The sequence below is a fragment of the Eretmochelys imbricata genome, chromosome 20 (genome assembly GCF_965152235.1).
Source record: "Eretmochelys imbricata isolate rEreImb1 chromosome 20, rEreImb1.hap1, whole genome shotgun sequence".
In the NCBI taxonomy this organism is placed as follows: domain Eukaryota; kingdom Metazoa; phylum Chordata; order Testudines; family Cheloniidae; genus Eretmochelys; species Eretmochelys imbricata.
Window position 1 is genome coordinate 4,531,069 of NC_135591.1, and position 27,741 is coordinate 4,558,809.

The 27,741-nt window shown below is 46.0% G+C and overlaps 1 protein-coding gene across 1 annotated transcript; it reads right to left on the reverse strand.

The window, feature by feature from the left end:
* Positions 1–97: 97 nt before the first annotated feature.
* On the reverse strand, positions 98–27,708 carry BIN2 (bridging integrator 2). Its single transcript, XM_077838671.1, has 13 exons — positions 27,555–27,708; positions 22,732–22,812; positions 21,171–21,225; positions 19,633–19,727; positions 16,374–16,469; positions 15,891–15,998; positions 15,492–15,577; positions 11,390–11,465; positions 9,245–9,327; positions 6,787–7,927; positions 4,737–4,811; positions 2,843–2,938; positions 98–721 (listed from the first exon to the last, which is right to left on the reverse strand). Exons 1-13 carry the CDS (start codon positions 27,630–27,632, stop codon positions 611–613), a joined length of 2,181 nt encoding a protein of 726 aa, XP_077694797.1. The 5' UTR covers positions 27,633–27,708; the 3' UTR covers positions 98–610.
* Positions 27,709–27,741: the final 33 nt, after the last annotated feature.

Genomic DNA, 27,741 nt, shown 5'->3' on the forward strand with positions numbered 1-27,741 from the left:
AGGAGTACTTGGGGCACCTTAGAGACTAACCAATTTATTTGAGCATAAGCTTTCGTGAGCTACAGCTCACTTCATCCGATGAAGTGAGCTGTAGCTCACGAAAGCTTATGCTCAAATAAATTTGTTCGTCTCTAAGGTGCCACAAGTCCTCCTTTTCTTTTTGCGAATACGACTAACACAGCTGTTACTCTGAAACCAGATTTCTGTGCTTTTTCTAAGGGGCATGCAGCAGGCACTGTGGAATCAAACTGAAGCTTGTTCCTATACCAGCCAGTAAGGTGCAGCTCCATTAATTCCCACTTTCTCAAAACAAAATGAACGTGACAGGTTTTGTCTCCCGTGCCCACATGTCCCGTTGCAGTTTGACATTCTGAATCGGATGGATGTGGCAAAGCACTCTTTGGTTACAACGGCAATGTTACTGCTTTCGGATGAAGTGAGCTGTAGCTCACGAAAGCTTATGCTCAAATAAATTTGTTCGTCTCTAAGGTGCCACAAGTACTCCTGTTCTTTTTGCGAATACAGACTAACACGGCTGCTACTCTGAAACCTGTCATAAATAGATCCTGTTTCCCTCCCACTCCACCCCAGCCGCTTTGATGCGCTAGACTCATTTGGAGGAGATGGGTCTGATGAGATCTTGGGGGAAAGCTCTCTTCTGTAGGAGATCCCGGTTCACCTTCCAATCACTCTCTTTGAAGCCGGTCAGAAATCCTTCTTCCTGGGGAGAAAAAACAAACCTGGGTCAGGACCAGTAGGAAGAGTGGAAAGGGATTTCTAAGGCTGAGTAGCAGGAAAATGTTCCTGACAGTGAGAGCTGTTGGACTGTGAAAGTTTCCCAAAGGTTGCAGGGTGGAGACAAGGCTTGGGACATTTAAAACTAGATTAGATGCAGCAGTACAGAACAATCCTGCATTGGGTCCAGAGAGATGGACTGGGTGGAACCTATCCAGTCTTTTCCATTTCATGATTCAAAGAGGAGTTTTTTGCTTTAAAGTCACCTAGGAGGTGTGGAAACCCAGTTCCCGCTAATTCTAACTGGGGTATCTGCATCTATTAGACAGCTCTGAAAAAATCTCAGCTTTAATATTGCACCTCTCCTTAGGTTTACCCTCTTGTGACAGCATCTTCATCACAGAGACAGTACACAGATTCAAGTGTGCAGATGAAGGAACCAACTGACGAGCTGGGTGGGAAATGGTTTTCCTATCTTGTGAGTTTGAGGTTTTGACATTTTTTCCTGCCTCAAATCAGGCTGAAAAGTCAAAAGCTCAAATTTTTGCAACCTGATAGTCCAAAAATTTTTTTCCATCAAGTCCATTAAAATGTTTAATTTAGATTTCGACTTTAAAAATAAAAAAGCTTTTAGTAAAAGCTAACGAAAATTTCAAAACGAAAAGTTATTTTGAACCAGAAAACAAAACACTTAATTTAGAAAACACTGAAACAGGTCATTTTAACAATTTTAAAGTTTCCCCCACAAAATTTTCTAATTAGATTTGTCAAAACCAACCCTTTCCCGTGAAAAATTTGTTTCTGTGAACCGGCATTTTCTGATGGAAAAAACATTTCATCAGAAAATTCCCAGCTTGCTCTACCAATTTGCCTCTAAATCTCTTCAGCAACAGGAAGTGACTTGTCAGCACCAAGGAAATAGTTTAGCAAGAGGCGAAAGGAGCTGGGAGATCAGTTAATGATTGACTGAAGGTCTACCTAAGGTGAAAGAGAAATGATAAACAGACACATGTGTATTGCAGGCACTATGCCTGCATTTTATTAGGCCTTGTGCTCATGGGAAAGTTGCACTTGTATAACTGAAGGTGTGAATTTAAATCGGGTGCAAACACTGCACAGACACTTTTAGACTTGGTCTACACAGTTCTTTTACTAGGAAAATGACGTCTCTTAGAGGTGTGGTGTTTTTTTTTTTGTTTTTTACCCAAAGTTCTACCAGTACGACCCCTAGTGTGGACTTATAGTTCTATCAATATGGTTTATTCCTCTTCCTGTACGGTATACCTGCACTCACCCTAACAGGAGTCGTATTCCTTTAATTATACCAGTATAGTTAAAGCAGTACATCTTGTCTGTGTGTAGATAAACCCTTAATCCAGTTTAAGAGTGGTTTACTTCTGTTTAGCTCCATGCTAGCTCTACACTTGAAGGCTTTGCTGCTCTAGCTGTACCAATATACTAGACGGGCAAAGTGCTCCTAGAGTGGATGCAACAAAACTTTGGTTTCACCAGTGTAACTTATTCCAGTGCCCCCTCCCCGCTCCACCCCAGTGAGAGAAAAGGGCAGTTTGGCTGGTATTACTGTAGCTACACTAGGGGCTTTTGCTGGCTGTATTGGTCACAAACCACATCTCCGACTGACATTGCTATGCCAGCAAAAGTTTTTAGTGTAGATCTGGCTTTCATCAATTAGAAACAGGTTTAATTAAACCAAAATAAAAGCATCCGCACACCACCTTTTGTACCAGTTAAATTGTCTTTTTTTTAAAAACTGGATACAATTTAAAGTTAGACTGTGAAGCTTTCCCACGTAGACAAGCCCTTACATACTGAGAGAAGAGACTGCAACAGGATCATATCAGGTCCTACCTACACAGTATGCAGCAACAGGAAATTGCCAAGACATCCCATCCCCCATTACCAAATAGTCAGGCTCTTTGTTTTCAGTTTTTACCGACTTTTACTGAAACTTTCCCGGGTTTTACAAAAGCAATTATTCATATATATATATTTTTTTTTACCAATTTTTCACCCAAATTTTGGAAGCGTCAGAAATCCCACAAACCACCTCCTCGCTCGGGAATGAGAGATGGTGGCTCGCTGTTACCTGGGCCTGAGAGTTGGTTACCACCAGAATTATCTCCCCTTCCCTGAACTGCAGATGATTTTCATCGTCTGACATGTGAGTCTGGATTGCTTGAGCCTGGAATGTGAAAGATGGGATTAGTGAGAAGGTACTTTCCTTGGAATCACTGACTCTTTCCCCACCAGCAGGATGGGATGGTACATGGTGGAATTCGGATACACAGGTTCTGTCAGAATGGTGCAATTGTCTCTTGATAGCCACATTCCATACCATGTGTCATTGCTTAATTAGCAGGTCCCTTTCAGATGACACCCCAGGGAGCAGCTCATAGACCCAGACTGGGAATACTGCTCGGAACTGCTGCTTTACATTATTTAGGGCACTGAAGCCAAAGAAGTATGCATCTGAAGGCAGAATTTGGCCCTTGGGACCTATTTTTTTAAAGTAGCGATGGAATAGGCAGGCAAGAAAAGAACGTGGATCCCCTGGGATTATCCTGCCTGCAAATCCAAAGTTTGTGTGTCCCTAAAATGTGAACGCAAAGGGCTGCTACTGGTGACATCTCAGGAGGACAACCACCTCCCCTCCAGCAATTGCTGATTGTATCAAACAGCTGATTGCTATCACATTGTTCACTCTGCTTGTGTGTGGTGTCGCTTTCCCCTATCTGTCATCTGCATTGTCTAGAATTATCAGCTCTTCCTGGCAGACACTATTTTGTGTTTGTACAGCACCTCCCACAATGGGGCCCCAGTCTCGGCTGGATCCCTAGGCACTTATTCATGCATGATTAATCATAGTAAGTATTAATATTGACAGAGGCCAGGACTACACTACAGAGTTTTGTCAGCATGGTTCTGTCATTCAGAGGTGTGAAAAAACCACACCCTTGACTGACACAGTTATGCCGGCAAAACCTCCCATGTACATGCAACTATACAGTACCAGAAAGAGGGTCCTTTTGCTGGTATAGCTTCTGTTGTTGCAGTTTAACTATACTAACTCCTCTTGCTGGTATAAGCAGTGTCTCCACTAGGAGGCACTGCTGGTATAGCCTGTGTAGTGTCAACAAGCCCTCTGGTACCAGCGAAACACAAAATTCTTTTGCTCAAGGTCGGCCTTTGAATCAACCCCCGCTGTGTCATTATTGGGAATTCGTATTAGAGGAGCACTTAGAGGCCCCAACTGGGATTAGGACCCCGCTGTGCAAGCTGCTGTTCACACCCATAGGAAGAAATGGTCCATGAAGAATATACGGTGTAAATAAATAAGACAAAGGATGGGAGGGGAAACAGAGACAAGAAGCAACTTGCCCAAGGTCACACATCAGGTCAATGAACAGAATTCCTGGTCTCCCAACTCCCCAGCCAGTGTCCTAGCCACTAGGCCACCTCTGCTCAGCCTTATGGTACAGCAGGTAGTTGGCGTTTCTTAGAACATAAGAACGGCCATACAGGGTCAGACTAAAGGTCCATCTAGCCCAGTATCCTGTCTTCTGACAGTGGCCAGTGCCAGGTGTCCCAGAGGGAATGAACAGAACAAGTAATCCTCAAGTGATCCATCGCCTGTCGCTCATTCCTAGCTTCTGGCAAACAGGCTAGGGACACCATCCCCGGCCATCCTGGCTAATAGCCATTGATGGACCGATCCTCCATGAACTTACCTAGTTCTTTTTTGAACCCTTTTAGAGTCTTGACCTTCACAACATCCTCTGGCAAGGAGTTTCACAGGTTGACTGTTGTGTGAAGAAATACTTCCTTTTGTTTGTTTTAAACCTGCTGCCTATTAATTTCATTTGGTGACCCCTGGTTCTCGTGTTACGAGAAGGAGTAAATGACACCTCCTTATTTATGATCTTCACACCAGTCATGATTTTATAGACCTCAATCATATCCCCCCTTAGTTGTCTTCTTACCTTGAAGAGGAAGCCCACAGGCAGCTCATGGCTGCTGCTGCCTGTTTCACCATTTGGAGTGAAGCCAAACATCATCTGAAATCAGAAGGACATTTGATGGGTCCGGTTACTCTAGCTTCTTTGCCCATGCACAGAACTATCCCTTTGGCTGGCCCTCTTGGGCTGCTGGTGGCATCACAGACTACACAGAAAGCAACGTTGCAAAATAGTTTTTAGAAAATACAATGTAGGACTATAGTTGGGAACCGGAACTAATCCGGCCTTTCAGCCCAGAGTCCCTGCTTCCTTCAGTGGATTCCCAGATCTTCTGATTTAGATCCAGATGCTGCTACTCTGACACGGCCAGCAGCCCTCCTGGACTACACCCAGAGTGAAGCACTAACAATTGCGTGTCAGGATAGGACAAGCTGACCCTTCAACATTTCTACTCTATTAACTCAGTCACCTCCTATCAAGGAAGAGATTCACAGGTGCAGATCACTAATAGAGAACGCTAAGCAGCTTCATGTCCATAGGAGGAGCTTTGCACACAGCATGGCTCACTTGCCCCCCATGGGGAAAGCCACAAACTTTGGTTAAACTTTGCTTTATCATCATATCGCTCATACTGAAATAGTGCCTAGGAGCCCCAGTCATGGGCCAGAACTCCACTGCGCAAGGTGCTGTACAATGACAGTGACTGGATGCAGTTTGTTTCCTCCCAGATAGGCTCTCCCCTTTTCATGGCTGATGACAAGGAGCACGACCATGCCAAACAAGCGTGCTTGTTTCTAAACGCGTGCTGACTGGAAACGCCTTTTGCTGTGGTTTTGGGACAAGAGGTGCACAAACCCAGCAGCAGTTGGGTGCCTAAATCCCTTAGGCTCCTGTGAAAATCCCAGCCTTACCATGCAACAAAATTTGATAGCAACCTTTGACTACCTGAAGGGGGTTTCCAAAGAGGATGGAGCTCGGCTGTTCTCAGTGGTGGTAGATGACAGAACAAGAAGCAATGGTCTCAAGTTGCAGTGGGGGAGGTCTAGGTTGGATATTAGGAAACACTAGGAGGGTGGTGAAGCACTGGAATGGGTTCCCTAGGGAGGTGGTGGAATCTCCTTCCTTAGAGGTTTTTAAGGCTCGGCTTGACAAAGCCCTGGCTGGGATGATTTAGTTGGGGTTGGTTCTGCTTTGAGCAGGGGGTTGGACTAGATGACCTCCTGAGGTCTCTTCCAACCCTGATATTCTATGAGCCTGGGAAATGGATGGGTGAGGGAGAGGCTAAAAATACACATTGATCTTCAGGGCACTTGTGAGCACTTCTGGGTGTGGGAAAAATCTCCCATTTGGGAGGGCTGGAGGCATATAAGGGAGCCACAGAGAACGTATCGGTGTGTGAGAAACAAGTCCCAGCGTTAGAGTGGCAAAAGCTGGGCGTGCAGAAGAGCAACTATTCGGAAAATGTGATGCACCCTCCTGCGGCAGTCGAAATAATGATGAACACTAACTGCTGTCCCTGCAGTTTCTTGGTTGAAGTTGGGTTTTTCAGACACACCTTAATGACTATCCAAACGCAACTGGGTTTGGAACAAAAGGAGGAGGAAACGAGTCTTATTCAGCAAATAGTTTCCTATTCATCCCCAGTGAAAAAGCAAACCACATCATGGAGAGCATTCTCCATGGAGTGACCAATTCCTCGCTGCTGGGAACTGCTCTCCTCCCCCCCACTGCCCTGCAAGTTCCTTGGAAGTTGGAAAACTTGCAATATATTTTGCCACGAGCAAATTGCTTTTCTGCTGCAAAGGTTCGTGGAGGCAACAGACCCAGGTGACTGCCCCGGTAAAGGCCCTGGTTGTCAGTAACATTTCTGGCAAGGACAAGTACAATTCAAGCAGGTCTCTTCTCTGGGCCCTAGCATCTGCCGCCCCGCTTCTCCAGTAGCCCCCCTTTCATCTCCTCAATGCACCCGCTTGCTTGTTATTCCCATGTTACAGCAGATACCTGCAATGACTTTGCTTCAGGCCACTGGTCAGCAGCCAAACCCTTGTCCTACATTCATTCTGTTATCTCTTACCTGCGTTTCAGTCACCGTTGGGGAAATGTTTAGTTCTTCCATGCTCCCCTCGCTGCCCCGGTCCTCTTCGGCCTCCCGGCTTGGCTGGCAAATGGTCCGCTCAGTCTCTGGCTGTGGCTGCTTCTGGCCATTGGCCCGTTCCTCTCCTTTGGGTGGACTGGAGCCACGGATGCTGGCTGCGTCTTGATGGACTTCATGGACTGGGGTGGGAGGGGAAGCGTCTTCGTCAGGAGGATACGTGGAATTTTCAGGGCAAACTAAAACCTCACCGAGGGGCATCCCGTTTCCTGGCTGACTTGATTCTTGCTGGGAAGCTGTGGGTTGGGTATCTCCTGATGGGTTGGTCTCCTCTCTCAAGTCAGGTGAAGGGGATGCTTGCAGAGATGGGATTTCATTGCTCGCATGTAGTACAGAGCATTCATTTCCCCCCTGCAGGTCTCTAGCATCGGCCTCCAGGCTTCCTGGAGTCTGGGTTTGGGCTGATGCACCATCAGAGGACGGCGGAGACGTTTTGGCTTTGCCCACAGCCTCAGCTATAGCGGCAGATAGAATCTCTGCAGCCGTAGCTGCTGCAATATCTTCAACTCCCCGGTATGACCTCTCTGTCGCTCGGCTGGGTTCCTCCAGAGTCCCACTTTGATTCTCATTCTGGATTTCACTGGCACCAGAGGACCCGGACGCCACCTCTGCTGCTGACATTGACTCTCTCTTGTCATGCATCGGAACAGCAGGAGAGGTGGGTGTCTCATCCTGGATTTCACTGGCACCAGAGGACCCGGACTCCACCTCTGCTGCTGACATGGACTCTCTCTTGTCATGCATCGGAACAGCAGGAGAGGTGGGTGTCTCATCCTGGATTTCACTGGCATCAGAGGACCCGGACTGCACCTCTGCTGCTGACATGGACTCTCTCTTGTCGGGGGTCAAAACAGCAGCAGGAGATGCCGGCCGCTCATCCTGGATTTCGCTGCCACCGGAGGATGCGGCCTCCTCCTCTGCTGCTGAAGAAACAGATTCTCTCGCGTGACACGTTGAATTGTTAGGAGGCAGCTCAGGGGTCCCATCTGCAGAATTTCCCAGTGATGTGAAAACGACAGGAGGACGACTCACCGGGGAGGAGATGACCAGCGAGCGCCTGTTACTGCATTAAAGAAGACAGTGCTTTTACTTGCATAGGGTGTTCTCTCTGTGACACACGTCACCTATCTAAGTACTTTGCACCTACTCCACCCAACATTAATCCCCCCAATGCATACAACCCCAGCAAGAGTACGACTGGCCATAGGCTCCAGACAGACAGACTGCAACAACCAAATGCGTGTTTCCTAGATACCAGACGTCTTTAACTAATCCCAGTGTAGTGACGGTTAGTTTGGCCTTCACCAGGGATTGAACCAGGGATCTCCACAGCTAAAGCATGAGCCTCTATAGCCTGAGCTAAAGGACGAACTTCCCTAGTTTTGAACTGCAGCAGACTCATTCTCTCTGGGTCAGGCCCAGGGTAGGGGTGTGAGGTCTAAATCACACATTAACCAGTGGGTTATATTGGCTGAAATTTGTGAGATTGCCCCCCTGGGGAGGCTGGATTTTAAATACTCCAAGACTCACTGAGGCAATGACTATACCCAGTTAGATTTCTCTTAACTCCCAGCGATAAAGGAATAAAAAACCAGTATAAAAAACCCACACGTTGACCAAAGTACAACCGGCCAGGAGTTCCACCCAAGGGTATCTTAGCCAGGGGTTCTGAGGAGGCTGCTCCAGAGACAGAGGAGGTGAGTAAAAAAAAAAGTAAACTAATGATTCCAAGGTGCCAACATTTGAGACACATTTATGGGCTCTGATTTTCAGAGACGAGGCACTCAGCACAGTTTGAAAATCGGGCCCCATTGAGGAACCTCAGCCCAGACTTCTGAGGGTTGAGGCACCTCCCACAATCCATAGTCAGATTTGAAAATCTTGGTCAGAGTCAACTTTACGTTCACGTCATTATTTTCTGATTTACTGCATTTTATTTACATTCATTTAAAGAAACAGGAAACCTCAGAGAATCAGGGCTTGAAGGCATAGGAGAACATTCTCCATAGCTCCTAAGGCCTGGTCTACGCTACAAATTTAGGCCGACGGAAGCCACCTTAAGTCGAACTAATAACATGTCTCTACGCTACCAGCTCCCTTCTGCCAACCTAACACTCCTGTAATGTCGCCTTAATTACTCCACCTCTGCAAGAGGCGTAGCATTTAATTTGACGTTGATGGGTCAGCAGAGAGGCAGCGTAGATGCATTAGAGACCTAGAAGCTTAAGTTCCATCGAAAAAGTCAATGGGAAATAGGAACTTGACTCACTGAGGTACTTTTGAAATGTTCCGTGATCTAACATGGCACCTAGCGCTCCCCCGTTTGAGATTTAGCATCCCTCTAGACCTCATCTACCATGAGAACTGGAAAGCCATTTACCTCGGCACCCCTTTAATGATAAAGACTTTGCTGGAGTGCTGCTTTTCCAGTTTGCTCATCACCTCATACAAGTCGTGGTTCAGCTGAAAACAATGGGAGAGAAGCAAACATCAGAACCTACAATGAGATGATACTTCACAGCTTTCTCTTCTTTTGTCAGGGAGAATTAGTTCACATGGTTTCTCTTCACAGCCCTGTGAGCATGGACTTCTGCTCACCCACTGTCTGAACCACTGTAACATGGACTATCTAGACCAGCGTTTCTCAACTTTTTGATACCAGGGACTGGCTTACTGCCTTCCTAAACTGTCTCAGGGAAATCTCAGGGACTGGCAAGGAGACTGCTGCCGACCGGTAGTTGAGAAACACTGATCTACATGACTCAAGACAGGAAGTCGCTTCTGGAGGAGCCCCATGGGTGGGTATCAAAGGCTGGGGGAGGCTGAGCCTCCCCAAACATCCCTGCATGGCCCTGTCCATGATCTGCCCCCAGACCCCCTCCTTCCCAGTACTGCACTCCTAGGTGGGGGGGGGGGCCGTGCCACCTGCCCACCACCACACCCGGCGCTCCAGGACTGGGGGCGCTTGGGGGCTCTCTGGGCTGGGGCGGGAGGGGCGTGACCTCAGGCAGGAGGGGCAGGGTGGGCTGGGGGCTAGCCTCCCCGAGCCCAGGGTTCACTCGCCGCCCATGAGAAGCCCTCTGTGTTTCTCCCTTCCCTTCATTTGGGGCTGCACTTCCTGCCCCCCACATTCTCCAAATCTTCCCTTTAACCAGGTCATAACAAGAACCAATGATTGGACGTTAAAGCCAGACAATTTAAAATTGGAAATCAGGCAGAAATTTTTAACGGTGAGGGTGATTGTACCATTGGAAGAAACTACTCAAGGAAGTGGTATCTCAAGGTCTTCAGATCAAGACTGGATGCCTTTCTGAGATGCTTTAGTCAAACAAGTTATTGGGCTCAGTACAGGGGTAACTGGGTGAAATTCTCTGGCTTGTGCAATGCAGGAGTCAGGCCTGTGGTTCTCAACCAGGGGTACTTGTACCCCTGGGGAGATGCAGAGGTCTTCCAGGGGATACTCAACTCATCTAGATTGGTGTTTCTCACCCTGGGGGTTGCATCTTGGATGGGGTCATGGGACAGGTTTGGGGGGTGGGGAGCGCGTTACAAGTACTGGTCTGGTGTTAAGGGTTGGCAAGCAAGGCAGTTGCTCCTGGTCCCCAGGGCACAGGGAGCCATGCAAAACTAAGTTACATGTTTCAGCCTCGGGTGGTGGGCTTGGACTTCAGACAAGGCTCACAAGTGAAAAACAGGCTCAAGTACCACGGTGAAATTTACGTACACTATTTATAACCCAGTCAATTTGTTTTATCATTATATGGTGAAAATGAGAACATCAGCCATTTTTCAGTACGAGCGCTCTGTGACACTTCTGTATTTTTATGTCCGACTTTGTAAGAAGTAGTTTTTAAGTGAGGTGAAACTTGGGGGTACGCAAGACAAATCAGACTCCTGAAAGGGGGACAGGAGTCTGGAAAGGTTGGAAACACTGACGATCTAAGAGTCCCTTTAAAAATCTATGACTTTATCTATAAAAACCCAGCTCACAAGGCTCTTCTGGCAGCACTGGGATATGCTAGGGACTAGTCTGGTTAACACAGGTCGTCCGACCAACAAGAGAGCAACATCAGATGGATTCCCTTAAAATTACATTTCAAGGGAACACAAATTCCTTGGATAATCTGACAAGGCGGGTGAGGGAATCTCTTGTATTGGACTGACTTCTGTTTGTGAGAGAGACAGGCTTTTGAGCTTACACAGAGCTCTTCTTCAGGTCTGGGAAAGGTACTCAGAGTGTCTCAGCTAAATACAAGGTAGAATATTTCATATTTCAAGTAACCATGCAAGTTGAAGTTGTCTGTTAAGACTTTTCCAGTCATGGCGGGAGGAGGGGAAACAAAGGACCGGTGGTGGGTGGATTATTTTTTTTAACCTTCCTAACTGTCCTCTAGGTGGCAGCAGTGGGCAATTATTGCTAATGCTCAAAGGAACAGTTTTTAAAGCAATTGAGACCCCATTACTAGGAAAACACATCTTCTGTGCGTCATTTAACAGGCTTATATTTTAAGGGCCAGTCTCTCACCTTACTCATCTCCTTGTAGAAGATGTCTCTTAAATTGGAAATATTCTGGAAGATGGTCACGTAGCAAGCAATGCGGCTGTTCAGAAATAAACCAAAAATAAATAAATAGCAAATTGAGTCATGCCATGCAATGAAAGGAAGAGAAGGCGAAGAAATGAAGAGAACAGGCTGGAATAACGATTGGGTAATCAAGGATCGCAACAACTTACCTTAGGCTGTGATGGAGTCTCCATAACTTGAAGTCTAGAGATCAAGACTGTCTCTTTTTAAAAAGAGATGCTTTAAGACCCTAACTTCTGTTTGAGTGAATGCAGAAGTTACTGGGTGAGGTTCCTTGGCCTGGGGTATGCAGGAGGTCAGACCTGATGTCAGAATGATCCCTTCTGGCTTTTAAATCTATGGCTAGGAACGCTAATCACTCTGCACAGCTGTCGATCCTTTTTGTGCGAGATTTCACATCACTTTACATCCAGAGCACTATGAAGCTTCAGCTTTACTGTAGCCATTTTATAGATTGGGGTACAGAGAGATGACATGTCTTGTGGGTGTATGGCAGAGCTAAGAATAGAGAACAGGAATCCTATTCCCTGTCCATTAAATTAACCCCTCGAGTATACCGGCTTTCCCAGCTGACTTGGTTCTACATGAGCTGGGTATGTCCTCCATGTGACTTAATGAATTGAGCTGGAGAACTGGCAGATTGTCTGAGCAGAGCACTGATGCAAAAGCTACAGTGGAACTGGTTGGTAGGCAGAAGTAAAATGGCACATCTGACTGGTCCACTGTGAGAGAGAAGCTGGGTGAGGTAATATCTGGGTAATATCTTTTATCTGCCCCACCTTGTCTCTTGAATGTGCTGCGACTGGCACGGCTTCACCAACACTGCATGTAACAGTGCTCAGCTCCCCATCTGTAAAATGGGAATTACAATATTTCCCTGACAGGGATGGTGTGCGGATATGTTATTGAAGTACTCACATAGTATGGGGATGGCCCCCAATCTAAGAATATAGATCACAGATATCATCCTTCCCCTTTTGCTGGTAGGGAAACCGAGGCACAGAGCAGTTAAGTGATTTGCCCAAGGGCATACAGGAAGTCTATAGCAGAGCCAGGAATAGAACCTGGCTGGAAAATTTTGTCAATTAAAAAAAAAAAATTTGGTCAAAAAAATGAAATTTTGTTGCAGCCAAAACATTTTTGTGAAAACACCATGATTTCGACTGGCCTTCGACGGAATGGCTGCTCAGGTTCAGAGTGGACTTTCTGACGCAGGGGAGAAGAGAGACAGAACCTTACTTTTTTTGGATCCCAAATGGACATTTCAACCCAATTCCGTTGTCACAAACATGTTTGAAAGGTTTTCTTTTTGTTCCACTGTGGGGCAAAACCCAAAATTTCGGAACCTTGAAAGTTGTTACAAAATGGAATGGTCATTCTCCAGAATACTGGGATTTCTATTCTATATAGGTTCTGATACAGTGCTCATCATTGTAACATCTGAGCACAATATAAGAACTTATACGGAATAGAGTGTCTGAGACCTAGTGCAGTGTCTTAACTATAAGACCATGATAGAAACTAGCATTAACAACTGCTCTTGCCCTGGTTCTATTCCAATACAAACTGCTTGCAAATTAAAATGAGTAAAACGTGTTGGTAAATTAATATAATTTCTAAAAGTCATTGGTATGGCAGGGAGTTGGGTATCAAAAAGGCATTGCAGGATGACAGGGGGCACGCACAAGAGCTCTTGCTAACTGATAGATCATATGGTTTCGCTCCAGTTTGCGTAACCTTTTATTGTCCCCCTTTCAAACAAAGAAACATACAAATAGAAAAGGAGTACTTGTGGCACCTTAGAGACTAACCAATTTATTTGAAAATACAGAAGATCTGTATTTTCCACAGTATGCATCCGATGAAGTGAGCTGTAGCTCACGAAAGCTTATGCTCAAATAAATTGGTTAGTCTCTAAGGTGCCACAAGTCCTCCTTTTCTTTTTGCGAATACAGACTAACACGGCTGCTACTCTGAAACATACAAATGTAATTCATAGTATTATTACACAGTACATTGGCCATATTCTTGTTTGTTTCAGAGTAACAGCCGTGCTAGTCTGTATTCGCAAAAAGAAAAGGAGGACTTGTGGCACCTTAGAGACTAACCAATTTATTTGAGCATAAGCTTTCGTGAGCTACAGCTCACTTCATTGGATGCATACTGTGGAAACTGCAGAAGACATTATATACACAGAGACCATGAAACAATACCTCCTCCCACCCCACTCTCCTGCTGGTAATAGTTTATCTAAAGTGATCACTCTCCTTACAATATGTATGATAATCAAGTTGGGCCATTTCCAGAACAAATCCAGGTTTTCTCCCCCCCCTTCCCCCCCACAAAACACACACACACACAAACTCACTCTCCTTTGGATAAGCTATTACCAGCAAGAGAGTGAGTTTGTGTGTGTGTGTTTTTTTTTGGGGGGGGGGGGGTGAGAAAACCTGGATTTGTATGATAATCAAGTTGGGCCATTTCCAGCACACCTTGTAAAGAGAGTGGTCACTTTGGAATGACTATTACCAGCAGGAGAGTGAGTTTGTGTTGGGGGGGGGGGGCGGAGGGTGAGAAAACCTGGATTTGTGCTGGAAATGGCCCAACTTGATTATCACACACATTGTAAGGAGAGGTTTCAGAGTAACAGCCGTGTTAGTCTGTATTCGCAAAAAGAAAAGGAGTCCTTGTGGCACCTTAGAGACTAACCAATTTATTTGAGCATGAGCTTTCGTGAGCTACAGCTCACTTCATCAGATGCATACCGTGGAAACTGCAAGGACTCCTTTTCTTATTGTAAGGAGAGTGATCACTTTAGATAAACTATTACCAGCAGGAGAGTGGGGTGGCAGGAAGTATTGTTTCATGGTCTCTGTGTATATAATGTCTTCTGCAGTTTCCACAGTATGCATCCGATGAAGTGAGCTGTAGCTCACGAAAGCTCATGCTCAAATAAATTGGTTAGTCTCTAAGGTGCCACAAGTACTCCTCCTCTTATTCTTGTTTGTGAACCTCTACTGCCATCTTTTGGTCATTAATCATCGGAATTTTTCAGGCCCAGCTCTCAAAGCACTTTCATGGGAGGGCGCTCTGTGTCTTATTATTCCCACTACAGCGGGATAAAGGAAGGTGAGGTTAAGGGCACGTTTTCCAAATTTGGCCGTGAATTTTGGTTTCCTGTTTTGGAACACTTAATTTTAGGAGTCTTAATGCAGAGTTCAGTGTCTAGCCTCAGAGTGCAACATTTTGGCCAGTATCTTTCCTTCGGACACAATTATTTGTTAAAGCAAGAGGAGATATTTGCTTGTGTGCTACAACTTTGTTGAATTGGATTGTATATCACACTGTTCCATGGCTTGACAAGATGTTAACTAGCGTTGGCTGTGGAATTGCTTCATCTAGTCTCCCCCATCCACCCTGACCCCAAAACAGGCAGCAGCCAGAACTGTGATTAACACCCTCCACCCAGTTCAGCTATCTGTGGGGTGGGAAGAGAGGATGTGGTTTTAACAGGGAAGATTTGAGAAGCTGAGGGTTAGAAGCTAGGAGGATAACAAAGACCCATACTGATTAGAACTCCAGGTTTTTAACTCACATCAGATTAATTTTTTTTTTTTTTTTGTAGACAAGTTACTCTGCCTTTCTTAATTCCCAGCAAGAACCTCGGAATTGAAGGAGTTTAGCGTATAGGTCAAAGATTTACTCATACTTTCCTCCAATCTAGATATTAACACTAAACCCTATTGCCTATCAGGCAAATATACCAGTGGCATAAAGGAGCTCATTCCCCAGCTAGGTTTCTCTGCCATTCTGCACCCTTGCTATGACCTGTCTCTGCCATAGCACAGGGCAGCGGCAGGCTGCATTTTGCTTGTGAATTAAGAATAAGATGCTCTGTTGTGCCATGGAAATGAACATTTTGGCTCCCCAGAGTCCTCCTGACTACATGCAAGTTCTCCTAGATTTAACTTGCCCTTTTTACGCTGCTCTTTAAAACGGAGTGATTTTCCAGCTGGTTTAGCCGGTGGGGATGTGACGTTACCTGTTATAAAGAACCGGGAGCTCCTCTCGAAGTTCTTTGTTAAGATCCTCAAACACAGCCTGCGCTTTGTAGAATTCCTCTTCAGCCTGCGTGACGGAAGGGGACAGCTGTCTTCAGACACAGCAATGTGAAGGAGGCATTAACAAAACAGACGAGCTGAGCTGTTGAGGTGAGATCCGAACTCGGAGCTGCAAGAATCTTTGCACACAGGCGCTCCAGATATGCTAGGTAATTGGAAGTCACTTGGACAGCTAGAGCCAACCCCAGTCTCAGAGACTGGCAACAGCCCCGCTTTAAGGCCCCGTGAGGTGCTTATCGGGGACTTAACCCAGTATTCGGCATTGAAGGCGCAAAAACCATGGGCCCTCCTAGGTTCTGTTCGGCACAGTTAGCCTTTACCTTTGCAATCTTAGCTTCATCTTTCTTCTTGGCATTCTGCAGCGCCTCCAGGTGATGCCTGGCGCTGTCATAATCCACCACCTTCCGCCCCCGCTTAGCAATTCGCTCCTGGTCAGAAACCAAACGCATGGAAGGTGAGTTAGTTCAGGAGGAGAGGGCCCTTAGCAGGGTGTTCTGTACCTTTGAATCAACCCACAGCCCTGCTCAAGGGTGTTGTATCCTATAGCTGCACACGTCACCCAGTCATACTGTACCTTGAACCCCTGGGACACCCCATGTGCAATGTAGCTTGTGTCTAGCACACGGTGCATTGCCCTTACCAGAGTGTTGTGTACTCAGTAATCTGAGCGGTATCTGTTTGCATCGCTGCCCAGGGCCTATCCCGTGCCGCTTACCGTAAACGCAAAGCCCCCTACTTTATTTTGTAGTGGGGTTGGGGTGCGGCTTTCTGAAAATACAGCCTATGTTTCCACTTGCCGGTACCTTGATTTCACCAAACTGAGCCATGTAGTTCTCCATGGTTCTCACCGCCTGGTCAGCTAGTTTTTCCTCGTAGTCTTCCCACAGGAGGTCATTGCTCTGGAAACACACACACAGGGGACATTTGAAAGGCTGCTGTGTCCCTAGACTCACGCCTCTGCGCTTCATTCCCTAGACTGGTCCGGGTCAGGATGGTTCAGCAGTTGGGCGGGGGGGGGGGGAGGCGCTAGGCTGGGATTTGTGAGACCCAGGTTCAGTCCCCTTGTTTGCCACAGGCTGTGTGACCTTGAGCAAGTCAGTTAGCATCTCTGTGCTTCAGTTTTACACGTGAGCTGAGTGGCGGTTGCCTACCTCCCAGAGGCGTTGTGAGGATAAATACCTTAAAGATGGCTCGGGTACTGGAGTGACGAGTGCTCGTAAGTACGACTAGATACAATTAATGCCTCAGGCTCTTCTTTCGAGTCAGTGGATCACTGAAGGCTTCATTATAAAACAAACTATTATCCTTCCAAATGATGCGCAGGTGCTTGGTCTGTGTGCGCATTTGTGTTTTCAATTCGTCAGTAAACCCGTTAGAGCACAGAAACTTGGCGAGATGTTCCAGGCGGATTTGGAGGCTCCAGCCACAGAGCTTCTATTCATGTTAAGCCTCGGAGTTGGCTTTGAAAAGGACAGCCCCTGGTCTCACACAGCGTTGGGGCAGCCGTGTTGCTCCCAGGATATGACACACACACACACACACACACACACACACACATATGATGTGCGAGGGGATCTCTTTTATTGGACCCGCTTCTGTTGGTGAGAGAGGGGAGCTTCCGAGCTGACACAGAGCTGAAGAAAAAGAGGCTTTTTTCCCCTTCAGCCCTGCGTCAGCCCGGAAGCTCCCCTCTCTCACCAACAGAAGAGGGCCCAATAAAAGAGATCCCCCTCACCCACCTTGTCTCTCTAACCACTTATCTGTAACATCCACCGCCTGTCTAGTCAGCTCCTACCACAACAAGACTCACTCTGAGTGTGGCTTTGATAGGCTATTGCAATATAAATATAGGTTTCAGAGTAACAGCCGTGTTAGTCTGTACTCGCAAAAAGAAAAGGAGTTCTTGTGGCACCTTAGAGACTAACCAATTTATTCATGCTCAAATAAATTGGTTAGTCTCTAAGGTGCCACAAGAACTCCTTTTCTTAATATAAATATAATAATTTACGTCACTGCATAAGCCATCATCACCCACGGCTCCATCCACATGCAGCTACCTTAGGGAAAGTCCAGAACAAAGTGAAAGTTGCCTATTATTCCTTTTCTATAAATCTTAGGTACTTATATGCCCCCCCCCCATTATCAGTTGAGCATCTCAAGCTCTTTGATGTACTTTTTCCCCTCACAACCCACCTGGGAGGCAGAGCAGAGCTATTATCCCTTGTGACGCATGGCTTCAAAGGGTTAAACATCCTGCAAAATAAGTAACCCACAGAAGACATGTGGGGAGATAATTGTTGTGTATTTACATATGTCTGCATAGAGTGGACAATGTAATCAACAGTCCCTGTCTGTGCTGTATTCTGATAATTCAGAGGTCAAAAGAACATCCTATCATGTAATATGGGATATCTCAGTATTCATCTCTCTTTGAAACGTACTGTGAATGGTGGAGGAACAATCAAATGGCCTTATGTTAATTTGTAAAGTTAAGTACCAGTGATGGATCTCTTTCAAAGTCATCCTAATGACCTTTTGTTCCCTGAGGAATTCCAACTTGTCAAAAGACAGGACATTGTATAAAAGAGCCTTGGGCCCTGATTCTGTCATCTCCGATCTGCTTAGGTGTAGTCAGGGGAAGTTTGAGTCCCAAGACTGAGGTCCCAGTTATGCTGGTGCGCCCTGAAAATGAAATTTGGACATTGGACTATAAACTATGAACTATTTCTGAAAGAACTCTTTGCAACTACAAAGCGCACCATCTCTGCTATGAATCTGCACCTCAATGAATTGAACTCTGTATGTATATTGATCTTTTAACCATCCTCTCTCTCTCTCGTTTTTGTAATACATTTTAGTTTAGTTAATAAGAATTAGCTGTGGCATGTATTTGGGTAAGATCTGAAACATTCGTTAACCTGGGAGGTAATGTGTCCGATCCTTTGGGATTGGTAGAATCTTTTCTTTTATATGATGAAATAAGATTTACAGAAATTTTCATCATATTTGACGTGGGTACCTGGATGGAGGCCTGTATGGTAATAAAGGTAGTAAGGTAAGGTAAGAAAGTAAGGTAATAAAGAAGCTGTTTTATGCTGGCTTGGTAAATCAAGTATTGGAATATCCACCAGCTTTTTAAGGTTTGGCTTCCCCATTCTTTGCAATTCACCCTGATTGAGTGACGACAGTTGGCTCCCCACTAGGATCCCGGTCACAGTGGCATAGTCGTGCTTGGATACACATTACCACAGGTTAAGGGTTTTTTGGATCAGAACCACACACTTGGCAAAATTTTATTTTGATATTGGAGAGTTTAAGGTTTAAAAATCAGTTACAGTGAGTGACCCAAGATCAAGATCCTGACAGAACAAGCCTTGAAGAATTGTGCTCACAGAGGGGGTTGTCTTAAGAAAAAGGCCCCAGAGTAGTAAAAATCTGATAACTGTAGGGTGATCAGATAGCAAGTGTGAAAAATCAGGACGGGGGTGGGGGGTAATAGGTGCATATATAAGAAAAAGCCCCCAAAATCGGGACTGCCCCTATAAAATCAGGACATCTGGTCACCCTAGTTAATTGTCAGTAATAAGGAAGCAGACCCAGCGAAAATGCTTGCAGCGAGAAACCAGCAGCTAGAGCTTGAACAAAAGTAAAAAATAGCTGATACGGAAGAAGAAGCTGCTGAAAGAGAACTCCTGTGTTTTGAACATGAACAAAGAATGGCATATATTTGATTGCAGGAACTAGAAGCTAAGGCAGAAGTGGACAGACTTAAGCTCCAGCTCAAGAGAATAAAGGAACAACAGAAACTGTGTCACCCTGAAAAGCCTGCTCCTCTCAACAAGAAAGATGGGGATAGACAGGTAACAGACACAGAAGAGGTTAAGTGACTTGCTCAAGGTCACCCAGGAAGTCTGTGGCAGAGCAAGGACTTGAACCTGATTCTCCCAAAATACAGGCTAGTGCCCTAACTGGACGAGCTGTCTTCTTACTCCACCCTTCAGTTGAATGAAGATTTTCTAGTTAGTGTTTCTTGCCCAAGGGAGATTTCATCCCATCTCTTACCTCTGCAATGGCTTTCAAGTCCCCATGTCCATCCCATTCCACATGGTAAATTTCATGCAGGGTTTCCGCCACTTTCCTGGAACTTTCGTGCATCACTGGAAGAGACAACCCAACATGTGGCAAACCTGCTACCACCCCAGAGTCATTAGCACCCCTTAAGCCAACTTCCCGGCTGCATCATTAAGGTTTAGAGCTACCATTGGAGTCTCCCTGTGAAACCTACACACATCCCGTAGGCATAAAAGACCGGGACATTAACAGAAGTCAGGCACCCAAGAGAATAAAACCCAAGGTGAACGTGGTGAGCCAGCAAGTCTGGGATAAGGGGAAAGCTGTCTGACTGGATCCAGGAGTGACTTCTCCAGTCTCGGACAGAGACACTGGATGGTGGGAGGCCACTGGGTAGCAGGGAGCTTCAAGAATCAATGCCAATGGTTTAAAATTCTTCTTCAAAAGCCGTTTCTAAACGCTGAGCTTTTCTAAGCCTCCCAGGGAACTGAGATGCACAGTTCCACACTGAAATGAATGGGATGTGTGGCTAAATCCCCTAGGGAGGCTTTGAAAATTTCAGCTCCAAGACCGGTTTCAGAGTAACAGCCGTGTTAGTCTGTATTCGCAAAAAGAAAAGGAGGACTTGTGGCACCTTAGAGACGAACCAATTTATTTGAGCATAAGCTTTCGTGAGCTACAGCTCACTAGTGCTAAAATAAATTGTTTAGTCTCTAAGGTGCCACAAGTACTCCTTTTCTTTTAGCCCCAAGACCGTAGCCTTCCAACACTGGGAGGTCTGGCAAATACAGGTAGGAAGGGTGGTCTGGTAGTGGAATTGGGACTCAGGAGACTTAGGTTCTACACCCAGCTCAGGCAAGACACATAGTCTCTCTGTGCTTCAGTTTCCCATTTGTAAAATGCAGAGGATAGCACTGCTCTACCTCATAGGGGAACTCGGAAGATAAAGCCTATTAAGGGCAGTGAAACACTCAGAAACTACATTGATGGGGGCCATATAAAAACTTAGATAGATACCCATTTTACAGAGAGGGTCAGTGAAGAGAAACAACTGTCCAAAGCCACAGAGGGAGCTAGTATAAAAGGTTGGATTAGAACAGGGTGGTGGCCTGGCTCCCAGACCTGGTTTGGAGAGCTTAAAAAAAACTGTCACAGTTATCTGTCTAACACAAATGAGGCACCGAAGTGTTGCCAACTCTTGCAATTTTATCTCAAGTCCTGAGTCCTAAAGCCCCAGCTCCTGGAGTCATGTGGTTAGGTGTAAATCTCAAAAATAAAATAAAATAAAATAAGCATGTTCTGAGACCTCATGGTTGCAGAGAAAGGCTTGACAATGTGATCCAAGCATGGCTCTAGAGATTCAGAAGCTAAATAAAACCTCAATTTTTTTTTTTTTTAATTCTCACGATTTTTCGGCCAGTCTGATGATTTTTCAAGGCTCGAGGTTGGCCACATAGCGCGTCAGTCGCGATGTGGCAGGGAACCAAGCAGCAAAAGGTAAGTTTGAAGAAGGAACTGGGGTCTCATACCTTTCACAGCGCTGAGGAAAGCCTTAAGGTCCTTGTAGAGTTTCTGGCCTTCAATCTGTAAAGCAAAGAAGAGCAACAGCCAGGGTTTGCGTCAGCAGCTGGCGTTCTACTCTGCACTTCTATTACAAAACAGCCAGAGGCAGAAATGTGCCACATCAGCCACAGTGGGGAAGGTGAATGGAGCAAAGGGTGCGAGTAGGCTCAAAGAAATCCAGCGAAGAATCAAGGGTAGAGATGGCTGGACATTTGTCAAAATGGTTTCCTCAGACAAAAAATATGCCATTATCGTAGAGATCAGAACATGTCAATTTCAACCAAATTTCATTGAAGAAAACCCCCAAAACAAAGCGTTTGGATGCTGTCGTCACATGCGGCTTTGTCCTGTTCCAACATTTCCAATGAAAAGTTTTTAAAAGGTGGCAACCGGAATGAAATGTTTCAATATCAGCAACGCAAACCCTTTTGATGCACCTGACATGATTTTATTTGATTTTATTTTAAATTTTGTTTCATGAGGAAATTTTGAAATTTTTTTGTTTTCATTCCATTTCAGAACAGAAAAAATTCAAAATGGCGGGATTTCCCACAAAACGGAAAATCCAGTTTCCAGCCAGTTCTAATCATGGAATCGTCCTGGAAGGGACCTTGAGAGGTCATCTAGTTCAGTCCCCTGCACTCAGGGCAGGACTAAGTATTATCTAGACCATCCCTGACAGGTGTGTGTGCAACCTGCTCTTAAAAATCTTCAATGATGGAGATTCCACACTAGACAATTATTCCAGTGCTTAACCATCCTGACAGGAAGTTTTTCCTAAAGTCCAACCTAAACTGCCCTTGCTGTAATTTAAGCCCATTGCTTCTTGTCCTATCCTCAGACGTTAAGGAGAACGATTTCTCTCCCTCCTCCTTGTAATCAAGGGGCATCGCATGGTGGTGGTGGGAGAAACCAAGAAGATGGGATAAGGTAAACCTTGCAGATGAGTTAGAGCTGGACAGGGCAGGGCAGGGCATATTGTATCCAGACAGGTATGTGTACAAGCATGAGTGGCTCCAAAGAAGGTGTGGGTTCACGGGGCATATTTCCTGTTCCTAACCTTTCATGACAATGGAGCAGGTTTCTAGCTAATCAGAAACCTGCATTTCTTTTTGTTGGAGCCTTTCTACCCATTTAACCTTCATGCTCCAGTTCCTGGGCTGGCTGCGTCTGCCCTGCTGGAGTTCAAGCAGTGGCTGGTTACACCAGAGAGTGACTTTGAAAGAAAACCAGCCTCTCTCTTGCCCCATTTCCACTCTCCAATATCTCATCAGACACCCTCTCCCCCTAGTTCCTGATCTACTTCCCTTCCGCTATATGGGAGATCCCCTACCACCGCTCCTTGCTCCACATTTCAGGAGAATCCCCCTCCTCCAGATGTTCAGTGACCCTCCCCCACACTTTTCAGATGACCTTCCCATGTCCCTGCCCCTCCCCTATTTTAGAAGACCCTTCCCCCACCCTCTGCCCCTATGTCTTTCAGGATCTTGTCTTCTCTCCCCTCTGCCCCCTTCAGTCAGATCCAACCTGTTGCTGCTGGAAATCGTAAGCGCTTTGCTCGAATTGCTCATCTTTGGTTTCTACCGTCTTGCCCAGTTTCTGCAACACCTGGGGGTAGAAAAAGACACCAAGTTTAAAAAAAAAATCTCCTTGAGAAAAACTCTTAATAAACTACGAGGGGTGCTGTGAAGTTCCCATTTTAATCTCTCGCGATGAGCATGTGCAGCACCTTGTACAATGGGGGATGGAGAATCTAGCCACTACTGTAATTAACAACAATTACTAATCATTTGAAAGCTATTTCCTTGTAATCTCTCATTCTATGTGCAGCACCTAGCACAAAGGGGCCCTGATCTCAGCTGAGGCATCTAAGTGCTATTAAGTGTATGAATGTTCATAATTTAAAAATTAGTCTCCTTTCAACTGGAACACGCGACTATTAGTAATTTTCAATTCTGCAAGTAGGTTTATAGATTAAGGCCAGAAAGGACCATTGAGATGATCTAGTCTTATCTTTTGTACAACACAAGGCAGAGAATTTTACCCAGCATTTCCTGAATAGATCCTGCTACCTATTTTGAATCTTCATCTTGTGTAATTATTTTCCAAATGAATTTCACCGAGGATGCAGATTTAAAAGGTCAACATTAGTTCATCTTTGAAGAAAAACAGGCTTCTGTTTGGCAAAAGCTTAAACTCGCTGAGGTCTGAGCCACTCAGGGAAGACAACATGCCGTGGAATTTCAAAATCCCCTTTCCTCCGTTTGCATCGACGACACGCCAAAACAAATGGAACCCGTGCCCAGTGCGGTGCTGTGCGCCCCCGGGCCACTCATAGAGACTGACGAGGTTTGCTGCAGCCTTGGCTAGCTCAGGTAGTAGAAACTCATACTCTTAGAGCCGGAGGTTCCAAGTCTGATCCCTGCTACTGACAACCCACCCAGGTGCATGATGTAGTGGGGGCCTGTAGGGAGATTTGAGCTGGCTTGGGGCTCAGAAGGGACTTCCTCAGCCAAAAGAAGTGTGTAACACGTGTCCATTCCAGCGTGGCACACTGCGCCCAGTGACGATCAATTCAGGGGTTCAGCCGAACGTGTACTGCACTTGGCTAAGCCTTCACATTCAGAAATAGGAACTTAAGCACGTGCGTAAGTGCTTAGGTAAACAGAGATGTTTTCGTGACTTGAGGCCAAGCCAGAGCAAAATATCCAGCACCGGCTGCCATTTCTGTAACTCAGTTTTCTCTTTAAATCATTTTGAGCCCGGTGTTGTCTGATGGTTCAGAAGACTATATGGTTGGTAACATTATGAAGAATTGAAATAACTAGTCACTCTGTACTTGCTAAAGGGGAAGCAGCCCATCTGGAGTCCAGGTCAGCTAACTTCTCCTCACGCCAACATGTGCCAGTCAGTGACATGCCCAACCTCTGAGAGAACATCTGCACCTCAGAGCTTCTCTCCTCTGGAGTTTCCCATCATCACTCACAAAATCATCCTCCTCCTGAAAAGAATCCTCCCCCCCCCAAATCAAATAGCTTCAATTGGACGAAGAGCGAAGATCTGGGAGATTAAACCCAAATGGTGAGGCGCTTGAAATACAGAACACAGGAGGAGGCTGGCCTGCAGAAGTTGGTTTCTTTAAGCATCAGAGATGTGTGTGTTTCGTAGATTGCAAGGCCAGAAGAGACCATTGTGATAATCTAGTCTGACCTCCTGGATAAAGTACAACTTATGCTAGAACGGCCCCAAAATAATTCCTTTGGAAGTAGAGCATCTCTTTTACAAAAAACTTCCAGTCTTGATTGAGAAATTGCCAGTGATGGATAATCCACCACGACCCTTGGTCAATCTTTCTAATGGTTAATTACCTTCACTGTTAAAAATGTATGCCTTATTTCTGGCCTGACTTTGTTTAGCTTCACCATCACCCATTGGATCGTGTTGTACCTTTCTCTGCCAGACTGAAGGGCCCATTATCAAATATTTGCTCCCCAGGTAGGTACTTAGCGTCTCATCAGGAAGAGAGGGTTCCCCAGGAAAGCCTGTGAAGGGACCACATCTAGACAGTCCCTTTCAGCAGGATCTGCACCTATTATTCAGAGGGTAGCTGGCCCCGGATGTTTTGGGCAATGTGCAGAAATTCTATCCAGGTTATTGAACTACATGAAATATCTACAAGAGAAGAGGGCTCCAGCCAATGAGCACAGAAAGAATTCAAACGTCTGCGATGCGTATGTGGCCTCCATGATCTGAGTGCCTCAATTTTTAATGTATTTATCCTCAGCACCCCTAGGAGTAGTGCTAGCATCCCCGTTTTGCTGATGGGGAATTAAAGCCACAGAGAGAATAAGGGGCTTGCCAAAAGTCACCCAGGACTTCTGTGGAAGAGCAGGGAATCTACTTCAAGGGAAGCTAAGAAGGGACAATACACAATAATTTAGTCTCCAAAGGCTTTTCCAAACTACTTCCTCTCTCTTCTCTTAGATACCAAATGAAAATCCATGTTCTCATAGTTAAGCACACCACCACTTTCTGGCGCGCTCAAAAGTTTCTTGCCTGCGTTTGTGGTCAGACAAGCGCAAACGCCTTTCTGCATGTTCACACATCTGAATTCTGGAGGCGCAGAGCCAACGCTACGTGGGTGTAGCTGACGAACAGCAGCTAAGGCCGACAACTACCCAAAGTTGCAAACGGCCATGAAGATCATTCCAGCTGGCAAGGCGATTTACAGGATGGTAAAGTCTGAAACTGCGCTTCCCCAGAATAACTTTGCAGACGGTGCTCCAGATGCCTATGTGTGCATGCATGCAAATTTAGCACTAGAAACTGGTTGCAGTTTAGCGTCAGATTGACAGCCCTGGAGACCGGAGCCTTCTGGTTATCTCAGAGAACAAGTACAGCATGGACAACCTTCCCCACCCTTCCTCTATTCTTACCTTGGGTAGATCGACACTGCAATCAGAGATATCACTGCAACACGTCAATGTACTCAAGCTAACTTTGATCTAGCTAACTTGGGTACCAATAGCAGTGAAGCCATAATAGCATGCGTTAGGGCTAGTCACCCAAGTTATGTACCCAGGATCCTGGATGGGCTTGTACAGCTCATGCTGCCGTGGCTTCCTTGCTATTGGTACCTGAGTTAGCTAGAGCCAAGCTAGCTCGGGTATGTCTACATGTGCTGCAGTGAACACAAGAACGGCCATACTGGGTCAGACCAAAGATCCATCTTGCCCAGTATCCTGTCTTCCAACAGTGGCCAATGCCAGGTGCCCCAGAGGGAATGAACAGAACAGGGAATCATCACCCCCGGCGCCCATTCCCAGCTTCTGGCAAACAGAGGCTAGGGACACCATCCTTGCTCATCCTGGCTAATAGCTATTGATGGACCTAGCCTCCATGAACTCAGCTAGTTCTTTTTTGAACCCTGTTATAGCCTTGGCTTTCACAACATCCTCTGGCAAGGAGTTCCACAGGTTGACTGTGTGTTGTGTGAAGAAATATTCCTTTTGTTTGTTTGAAACCTGCTGCCTCTTAACACCTCCGATTGCAGTGTAGACAGACCACTGGAATGGAAGGATAATTCATCTAAGGTCCTGCTCCCTACTGAGACTACCAGCTGGGAAAAACTGTTGTGACCAGTAGGCCGCATTCAATGAGACTCAGATACTATAGAAAGATGGAGGCCAGTTAGGGCTGCTCACATGAGAGGTTTGATAGGATGAGGCTCAAGGTAGCTAATCAGAGCTAAGCCATAATTTCTACTGCTGTAGTACCTAGAGCGGCCTTTAACAGGTCAGAGCCCCAGAACGCTGAGCACCGTAGAAACTTCTTCTAAGACAGTTGTCCACTGGAAACCAGCTGGAGATCACCCCAACTGATTTCCACCCAGGCCACCACCAGCCATCAAATGTCACTCAACCTAAGGGGGAGATTCAACATCAGTGACATGGAGGTGAAAGATTCAGCTAAGGATTTCTGTGCTTTGGTGAAAGAGAGATATGGTGCTGGTCTGTCCTGACGAGGACAGCTTGGTTAATCCTACGCCAGAGTGAAACAGGCAAAAATCCTCTGCTTTCAGAGATGCTGCACTTAAAAAGGGAGAAATACCAAGACTAGAGGAACTAGCAGAGGCCAGCTCTGTTTCTACCCACTTCCTGAGCCCAGCCCCCATCTCTTCCTGATGCAGTTCATAAAAAGAGAGTTTAGGCTAGCTAGCATTTCTGGAGTTCACTCCACTTGCCAGCCCTCCCTCCGCCCTGTTCTGGGCTTGCTCTCCTTCCAAAGGAACTGCCCTCAGCCACGCAGTACTTGTGGGTAACTGCCACTCGGCATCATCATCCGTGGCAGACACACTTTGGGTGACAAGGTGATGGTTTGGAGGAAAACAATGCAACTCACCTCCTCAGAGACCTTTGGAGATAGGTCGAATGAAGCCCCCCTCTAGTAACGTTAGGTAGCACTCCATGGAAGTTAAGCCAGGTACACAGATACGGAGTTAATTCTCTCTCTCTCTCATTATTTTTGTTACAAAGAGCTCCAGTCAACATAGAGTTAAGCTCACTGGGAGCAGGACATCACCCTTGCTATCATCAAAGCAGCTGTCTCTGCGCATCATTTTTTCATACTACCGTTGAATTACAAATTCCACAACGATTGCAAAAGCACTGGGAATTAGACACACACACACACACACACAGGCTAGTGCTCAGAACACACCTCCCACTCACTCACTTTGTTTCATAGCATGATTTCTCAGCTCCCGAAGCAGCTGGACAACTGAAAGGGGATGCTACATTCTGAGCTTTCCTTGCAAAGGCACAAAGCAGTAACAAATGAATGAAGCGTACCTTCTCTTGGGCTCGGCTAAATCGCTTTTGGACCTGCTTTGCAAACTGCCCGGCTCCTCCTGTCTTGCCATCTGCCATGGCTGCAGCTCACGGTGCAATTTCTGTTTTCAGTATGAACTTGTGGTTTTAAAGTTTTCTGGGGGAGGAAGTAAACAGACCGTCAGCTGCCACCATGCTCAGCATCCGC

Coding starts and splice junctions, on each gene's coding strand:
- BIN2 (XM_077838671.1), bottom strand. CDS start 27,632: ATGGCAGATGGCAAGACAGGAGGAGCCGGGCAGTTTGCAAAGCAGGTC. Junction 21,226..22,731: donor ACGATTTCCAGCAGCAACAG/GTTGGATCTGAC, acceptor TTTGCTTTACAG/ATTGAAGGCCAGAAACTCTA. Junction 11,466..15,491: donor CTCCCGGTTCTTTATAACAG/GTAACGTCACAT, acceptor ATTTCTGAACAG/CCGCATTGCTTGCTACGTGA.